Source organism: Larimichthys crocea, chromosome X (genome assembly GCF_000972845.2).
Source record: "Larimichthys crocea isolate SSNF chromosome X, L_crocea_2.0, whole genome shotgun sequence".
NCBI classification, from domain to species: domain Eukaryota; kingdom Metazoa; phylum Chordata; class Actinopteri; family Sciaenidae; genus Larimichthys; species Larimichthys crocea.
Genome location: NC_040020.1, coordinates 444303 through 453722, shown reverse-complemented (window position 1 = coordinate 453722; position 9420 = coordinate 444303). Strand labels below are relative to the sequence as shown.

The window sequence follows — 9420 nt, the reverse complement described above, 5'->3', positions numbered from 1 at the left end:
TCTCCCTCTCTCTCTCTGTCTCTCTGTCTCTCTCTCTCTGTCTCTCTCTCTCCCCCCTCTCTCTCTCTCTCTCTCTCTCTCTCTGTCTCCCTCTCTCTCTCTCTCTCTCTCTCTCTCTCTCCCTCTCTCTCTCAGTCGGCTCGCGCCTCTCGGTTGGAGCAGCAGCACACCGGCGCGCGGACTCACTCCGTTAACGGGGCTGCTCGAGACTCTTCCTCCATCACCATCCTCCTCTTCCTGGATGGGGGGATGCTAACAGGATCTTCATCACCGTCACCACCACCACCATCATCACCATCATCATCATCATCATCAGCACCATCAGCAGCACCGGGAGCACCGGGAGCGGAGGCAGCGGAGGCATCGCGGAGCCGCAGCCGCATCAGGAGCTCTGCGCGGGCTGAAAAAGTTCAGGAGGATCCGGTGTAATACCGGAGCACCGGAGGTGTTAACCCGGGATAATCCACCTGGACACGGTTCATTTCTACTTTGGACTCCATGGAAACGGATCCGGATCGTGTGCGTAACGGATCCCCCCCGGTGCTTTCCACCGATCCCCGGTGTGTTTTAACGAACCTCTGATGGTACAGAACCGGATCCTCAGCTTCTGCTGTGTGACTCTGTTTGTGCTGTGAACGGACGGTTGTACCGGATCGATACCGGATTCATGTTTGTGTTTTAAACTGACATAACGGATTTTTCTACCGGATCCCCGGACAGTCCCGGACCCCCTCCGTCGGTAAGGTGATAAAGCAGGTGAGATACATAACGGTTCTTCTCGGATCACCGGCCAACCGACCGACGGGAGAGTTGGAAACGAAGCCGCACTCAGCGCCTCCTCACCGGGCAGAGAGACGAGAAGTTCCCGGTGGACGTGGATCAGCTGATCGGACCGACTGACGGATTTTATTTCAGTCATTTTTCATCCATCAGCTGTGAAGCTGATCTCGTCTCTTTTATTTGAATCTTCAGTCCAAAAGTGAGAAGTAATCAGATTACTCTGGTACTCAGCCTCATGTTCTCCTGTCAGGGGTTTCTTTATTTTCTGCTTCACTGCAGAAGAAATGAACTTTCCAACAATCACCTGCTGCTTTGAATCTGAATCTGAAGAAGAATCTGATCTCACACAGCTGTGACGGTCTATGGATGGTACCTCACTGTACAGCCACATCCTCAACAGTAAACCTCCTCCTCCTCCTCCTCCTCCTCCTCCTCCTCCTCAGCCTCCTCTAGAATTTGAAATCGAGCCATGCAGCATTGATTTTTTTCTCCCTCCTCACCACAAAACCAAAACGCACACGACCATCTCATCCCTTCTGGTTTGTCAGTGTTGTTGCCTGAAATGTAAGACATGCCGCGGTGTTGATTTCCCACCTCGAGTCAGAGCCTGAAGGACGTCCGGATCGGTCCGGCGGTCGAGGTCAGAGGTCAGTTTGTTTCAGAGAACTGGAGTCTTTGCGACGATCACAACACGATCCGGGATCTGACCAGAACAAATGAATGTTTCTCTGAACCAGAACCCATTTCTTGAGGACGTTTCTTTGCCGTTTCACTGACACTTTCAGCTAAATGGGACTAAACGACAGCAGCCCGGGGGCCATGCGGAACGGCCGCGGCCTCTCGGACCAGTGGGCAGAGTCGGTGGTGGTTCGGCCTCGAACCACCGAGCGCCACATCACGGTGCACAAACGGCTGGTGCTGGGCTTCGCCCTGTCCATCCTCACCCTCATCATAGTCACGGCGGTGGCCGTGGTGCTCAGCGTTCGCTTCGAGGAGTGTGGCGGACGAGATCGTGACGGAGCGACGGGGGAGTCGGGGACGCGAGGCAGTGGAGGGTCGGCAAAGTTGAATGGCAGCAGAGGGGAGAGGACAGGGGACAGGGGGGACGAGGAGCTCCAACCGTGGAGGAGCTCACGGCTGCCGGGTTCGGTGAGGCCGCGGCACTACGACCTGCGGCTCGCCGTCTACATGGACAACTTCACCTTCTCCGGAGAAGTCAGCATCGAGCTGGAGTGCATCAACGCCACCAGGTTCATCGTGCTGCACACTGACCGGCTTGAGGTACGTCAGGGATTATCTTTAAGAACATAATGTGATGATATCTGTGACACGCCGAAGAACAGCAGCTTGTCCATGAAAGATTTAGAAACAATTGATGACTCAGTAAAAACCATAAAGCATGTCGGTGGCATTGCGACGACTTCCAGGTCACGTTGGAAACTAGTTTCATTCGAGGAAGCAGAAAACTCAATTTGTGCTGCATGTAATTTGGGAAAATAAATTTGAACGGTCAACCTGTGCAGCTTCCTCAATTTTCAACTCCCCCGTTGGCAATGCCAACTCCGTCAAGTTTGCAATTGGAAAGTTGCACGAATTGAACGGTCCGGAAACGATGCAATTCCATCGAAATCAACCAAAATTTCACAGTTCTAAATGCTGATGTGACGGATCCTTCACAGCCTTACAAGAAGGAAACCTCGAACCCTGGGTAGTGTGACAGCTACAGAAGACTGTTAGGGTCAAGATGTTAGAAAAGTCCATCTTCCAAGTTTGTGTGGTTTTGCAATTTTTGGCGACCATGTGTTAAAAGAGAAATCATTTACTTTAATTTACTTTTCTCAAGTACAACGTCACTAATTCAGCCATCGATAGTTTGGATATGTAAAAGGTCCAAGCACTGGTTTGATGATTTCTGGAAGTTCAGGTGAAACCTGGACTAAATTTGGTTGAAGGGTTTTCTAGACGTCTTTGTTATAGAGTAATCGTTGTTTCAAAAGTTGGTCTGCATGGTTTGCTCCTTCATCATCTGTATGTTTCATCAAGTCACCCAACAACAGGTTGCAGAGGAGGCTTGTGGTACGTACGAGGCGTTCACTGTTCACCGTATGAGGCGTTCACTGTTCACCGTATGAGGCGTTCACTGTTCACCGTTGCTTTTCCTGGTCGGTGCTTGTAAAATTTGGACTGTGCTTCCAATCTAATACCAAAAAAACTTCTCTCTCTCTGTGTTTCTCTGCAAAACGTTGAAATGAGTTGAATATACTTCGGCGATTCGGCCACGTGGCCGAATCGCCGAAGTATATTCAACTCATTTCAACGTTTATGTGGGAGACGCAGCTTGGCCGTAATTACAGATCGCTTACTGCGAAGAACTTTCTCGCCAAACATGTTTGAAATGCACGATCGATCAGTGCATCTCGAAATGTCGTCATGAAACAACGGTTGTCTGCAACCTAGCTGTTACTTTTCACCCATGTTTGAACCCCAGATGTCTCTCTGATTATAAATCACCAAGTCTACGCTCACCGGGTGGTGCAGATGAAAGAGAGATACATCACATGGATGCAGGCAGCCTATCCAAACGATCTGACTTCACCACAAACAGATCAATGCGGAAAGTTCAGCGGCAAAGAAAGATTCATGTTTTCAAATGACTCTCACATATTGGATATTGTTGCTTCCCAAGCATGATTCTCCATCCCCCAGCCGAATGTCCCAGCAGTGAAAGTGTCTATTTTCAGAATCACTGGCTGTACTATCTTATTCAGCAGGTGTAGTGTTGTAGCTGTGGTGGATATTACCTGTAGAAAATTCTGTCAGTAATGACCAATGAGTCTGCTGCTCCGTAGCGGCTGTAAACCCTCCGTCATCCAAACAGATTTCCATATCCTGAGACAAAGACAGGCACCGCGCTGCCTGTGGGCGTGAGGTTTGATATTTCCTGATGATTCTTTTCCAAACAGAGCTCCTCGTCTGCATCTGCAGCTCTCTGCTGGAAAACAAACCCACTCTCTAACAAAGAATGTTTATTTCCAGATTTGGCCTCAGAGATTTCCTTAACGAGGCTAATTAACCGTCAAAGTTGCTGTTTCAGCCGGATTTTTCAAGACAGGCGCATGGTGAGACAAAGCCTCAGAGAAACGCCTGAGCAACCTGATTTTTCAGGCTGGTCATCTCGGCTAATGTGCGAGAGGGATGAATCTGTCTAATTTGGGCAGAGGCCAATTAAAAACCCTGCAGCCTGTTTGTGTGTGAGCACACTGTGAATTAAGAGGTGTTGTTGAGGCGCCAGGCAGGTCTCCTAAGGTACTTTCAGAGTCAGTGCATTATTAAAAGGAAAATTGTCAGGATGTGGGAAGGCCAAAGAACACAAATGTTGGTGACAATACAACCTGTTGGTAGAAAGAGCCTCAGAGAAATGTACTAAATGTATTCAGCTTTCAACAAAGCTAGATAATCATCGCTGTGGTGGTTCTACATGTGCGAACTACAAATCCAACAGTTCCTGTTCAGGCGAACTTATCTTCAGCTGACAGACGGATTCTTTTCACCCTGAGCAACGATTGCTTTAGTTTGTCACAGTTTCTCTACAAAACGAGAGAGGCTTCATCCAGAGCTGTAGTCGAGACCAACTAAACCGAGACCGAGTCATGACCAAGACCAGAGCGTATCGAGACAACGACAAAACCAAGACTTAGAAGTGTTGCAAGACCAAGACCAGATAGTATAAAGCATACTTAGATAGCTAATACTCACAAAAACTCTTTTTGAAGCCTTGATGCTACATTGAGTCACCTCATTAAAGGTCGCCTTGAATTATTTACGAACTGCTGTCGTTTTGCAGATGAACTCTTTGTCTGTGAGGAAACCAAACCTTCAGGGTTATTATTGGGTTTCCTAAACCACCGGTGGCAAATAAATCAGACGACGAACAAGCAATTTAATGATATCCCCGCAGGTGTGGTTTTGACTGGCCTTGAACTAAAATCCAGAGTCCTCTGTGTCTGAGACCGAGACGACCTTTAAAAAGTGTCCTTGAGCCCGGTCTCGAGTACTACAACACCGATGTCATCATAAGAAGACATGAATAAAGATCCCGTCAAAATGGAACGATGTCTGAGTTCAGCTCCGGAAATCAAACCAATCAACAAACAGCCCAATTAAAAGGCGCTTTGGCTGAGAGGAACATTTGAAGGCATCCCGAAGCGTGGCGCTGCGTTCGCTGACTCACCAGAAAAGCGTGAAAAACATCCCTTTAATCCCCAACGCTTCCTCTCTGTGTCAGCAGGCTCTCTGTTCCTATCGATCAGTTCATTCATCAAAGAGCAAACACACTCTCATGCAAACAGATGCAGACGCACACACTCAGCGTTTGATTGAACGAGGATTCGCTGATAGAGACCCAGCGGTTTGCCGTCAAGCATGTTCCCATCATGCACCGCTGCTCATCTCTGAGGAGATTTCTTTCCTCAAACTTCGGCGTGATCGTCTCTGTTTGTGCCTAATGATGTTTGCAGGAGTGAAGTGCAGACGTCTTTGGTACCCTTCCAGTGTATTAATATTAATATCGTGACACTGAGAGAAAATATTAGAAAGCTCTGACTTCAAACAGGAGTAACTAGGAAACGAGCAAATAGGCCACGATGCACTGAGGCGGAGACGAATGTGGCAGGTCAGTGAACGAAGTGACCAAAATACAAACTGCTGCTGCAAACTAGACAAAGAATGAAGAGTTCGTTCAAGCAGAGGTGTTCTACCTTTCTTCTCTAGGGCTGGAAAATGTCCAGAAATCTTCCATGGGAAGATAAACTGGGGAAACTCCATGGGAATTATGGACATTTATGGGAATTATTGGGAATTTATGGGATTGAAGTGGAAATTGGGGTAATTTAAACATATCCAAACAAAAATATAAACATTTTGTTTTGTCAAATTTATCAAGATTGGATTATTTCATTGAACAATATTCTGTAGTCCACAAGCTCACATGTGTCTTCAACAGTCTCTGTGTGCTCTGGGCTCTAAAGTGTGGTCCAGGTACAGAAATCACCTGTGCAGGTAGGGGGCGTGGCCTCAGCAGCCCTGCAGTAAGCAGTGTGCTGTGTGCATGTGACTGAGGAAGAGCAGATATTCAAGTGGACCTGCATGAAATCTGGTTGATTTAGTCAAGATGAAGCTGAAATATATTTTCCCCAACTTTATTTAAGTTCACTGTTAAAGGGCCAAACTTTAATGTTGTAAATTCCCATTGGTTCCCATGGAAAGTTTCCAACTTTGAAAATTCACAGAATTTTGCAACCCTATTTGTATCACACCTGTTTGTTTTTTCACACCTTGAGTTCTCCTAATACTCTTTTAATGACGCCCTCTTCTTCTGTTTTGCCACCTACACTCACAGTGTTTGTAGCTGTAAACGTCACAAAAACACAATGAGTAGTTTCTGGTGATTAAACACTAATGAAGTTATGAATATTATATTCTATAAGTAAAGCCATCTAAATCTGACATGTCATATATTTGATGCTGTTGCGTGGTTCTTTCGCTGACCTCGTTGTTTGTTCCAAATATCCAGGCTTAGTCGGAAAATGATGTTTTGGGTTTTTTATTCCAATATTTACAAACCCCAAAAATAAAGTGAATGAAACAAAATGCTCTATATACAACTTCAAAAAACAAACAAACAAGAAAACGAGTTCTTGAATAACTCAGATTCCTCAAATATTCTGTTCAACTCTCAGCCACTGTTACCTCGTCCGTAACCAGGGCCGTATAGGGGGGAAAGGTTAGAACAATTCATACAGTCTGTATGCAGACTGTACGCAGACTGTATGCATGTACAAATCAGCAGCAGTAAATATTGTGTTAGTACTAGTATTGAAGAAGACACAAACAGTTGAAGCCTTTGATTAGAGTTCTGTAAAGCTTCTGATGGGATAGTTCGGTCCTAGAGATGTGGGGACAACAGCTGAGCAGAGGGGCCCAGTTTGATTTTTGTCATGGGGCCCAAAATTCCTGGCTGCGCCCCTGCTCGGACTACTACCTTTCTAAAAACATCAACATCTTTTCCCGTTAACAGCATTTCATACCCAGGTGATCAAAGATTGTATCAGTATGATCACATTTGTCTTCCATAGAAAACTGCCTGGTACTCGGATACATCGACATTATTAATAAAAACATCACATGATCAATAACAACGCGCGTCATCCTCCTTTATGATGACGATGACGCTGACGCGCCGTTTCTCCGCCGGAAGCGGACAGGTGAGCGGGGGCGGGCGCGTGTCCACCGACCAGGTAAGTTCTCACCTGCGTGTGTGCGCACGTGGAATTAACGCAGCCTCGGCCGCGCTGTGTGTGTGCGTGGTTCTGCTTTGTTTGGCGCGGTGTGTGTGTGTGTGTGTGTGTGTGTGTGTGTGCTGGATGCATTTTGACGCTAACCCAACACACAAAGGAAAACTTCAGCATTTGGGTTTTAACTTGACAGAATTAAAAAGTGTAATCCAGAGAGTAACTAGTAACTAAAGCTGTGGTGTAAACACTTAAAATAAAATGGAAATACTCGAGTAAACTCTTTGATTGGACTAAAGTGCACTCCGAAAAGCTCCAATAAATGAAATGTATTATTAAAGAGATTACTTGAGTAAATGTACTTGGATACATTTAAGCACAGAAATCAGGTTTTGGTTCAAATGTAGTATAAAGTTGTATTTTACCATACAAGTACTTTGAATTTGTACAGTACTTGAGTAAATGTACTTCCATCCCCTCACTGGAACAATATAACAAAGACCAGAGCTCCGTGTGGATCCATTTGCTCCATTAACAGAATCAGCTGGTCCAAAAGTTCTGCTGTGGTGAATCCTGCTGGGACTGAGTCCAAACAGTGGAAATGCACCGAACGTGAAATCACTTTCCCGCCTGTGCGAACACGCCGGAGCTTGACCAGCACTCTGTTTGATGATTTTCTTTTAACGCGGCGAGTTTGGTGACTTTTTATTTAATTAGCAGCAAATCCCCATCTTCATCATCATCATCATCATCATCATCTTCATCATCATCATCTTCATCATCATCATCATCATCATCATCATCATCAGCGTGCGCTCGGGTCTCATGAGTGAAAACACCTGTGAGGGTTTGCTGGTTTCATCGTGGCCCGGTCACTTTCTGTTCACACTCTTTCTGCTTTCATTTAAACCGTCACACACACGATTGTTTTGTTTTTCTTTTTGAAATGTGATCCCTGTCACGTCACCATGGCGACAGGTTCGAACCACAGCTGGCGGTGAATCGTGTGTTGCTTAGTAACGGCTTTCATCATTACGAAACTTTAAAGGAGGTCGAGCTGCTGCAAAAACAGACCCGGACGACAGGGGGCGCTGTTCACACTGAAGACACCTGCACCTGCAGTTTGACCTTTGACCACGACGTTTAGTGAAGCTAACCCGTTCCCTCTCCTTCCTCCCTTACAGGTGGACCGGGTGTCCGTCACAGCGGAGGGCGGCGCCGGTGGCCGTCCCCCTAACAGGCCCGGGGGCGGAGCCATGCGAATCCACCGCCACTTCCCCTACCCGGCCAATCAGATGTACGTGGTGGTGCTGCACCGCGAGCTGAAGCCGATGAGAGTTTACCGGCTGAACGTGAGCTACGACGCCGCCATCGAGGACGAGCTGCTGGGATTCTTCAGGAGCTCGTACACCCTGCAGAGAGAGAGACGGTACACACACACTGAAACACACACACTGAAACACACACTGAAACACACACACACTGAAACACACACACACTGAAACACACACACTGACACACACAAACACACACACACACACTGAAACACACACACACTGACACACACACACACTGAAACACACACACACACTGAAACACACACACACTGAAACACACACTGACACACACACACTGAAACACACACACACTGAAACACACACACACTGAAACACACACTGACACACACACACTGACACACACACACTGAAACACACACACACTGACACACACTGAAACACACACACACTGACACACACACACTGAAACACACACTGACACACACACACTGAAACACACACACACTGAAACACACACACACAGAAACACACACACACTGACACACACACACTCATTCTTCCTGCAGCAGCAGGTGGTTCGACTAGAAAAGGTCAACGCTTCACATCCATGACATTGATCAAGTCGCACACACCGCACACAGAGTGTGTGTGTGCATGTGTGAATGTGTGTTAGACGTATCAGACCCCACACACACACACACACACACACACACACACACACACACACACACACACACTCACTCACTCTGCTGCAGCGTTGTTTCCACATCAGATTTCTTGCCCACGGTGCTGATGGGAAACAGACTGTGTGCTGATACATTTATTATTTCACGCGGGAGTGTGTGCGTGTGTGTGTGTGTGTGTGTGTGTGTGTGTGTGTGTGTGTGTGTGTGTGTGTTGCCGCGGGGACAGAATATTTTTATCAATGTCTGTTCCACTTATTGCAGAAACACAAAGTCAGAGTTAATTGATGAAATCAGAAGGGCTCACTTGTGATTGGAGCAAAGCCGCGACCATATAAGGACTCGTCTCATTTCCTCTGATCTGAGGTC

The 9420-nt window shown here is 46.8% G+C and overlaps 1 protein-coding gene across 1 annotated transcript in view; it reads left to right on the top strand.

Moving 5' to 3' along the window:
• Positions 1-312: 312 nt before the first annotated feature.
• LOC104931506 (thyrotropin-releasing hormone-degrading ectoenzyme) overlaps positions 313-9420 on the top strand; it is a 175634-nt gene continuing 166526 nt past the window's right edge. Inside the window, exons 1-2 of the mRNA XM_027283348.1 lie at positions 313-2061; positions 8255-8499. Coding sequence (XP_027139149.1) covers positions 1570-2061; positions 8255-8499 — 737 coding nt within the window. The 5' untranslated portion in view covers positions 313-1569. The remainder of the gene's footprint in view (positions 2062-8254; positions 8500-9420) is intronic.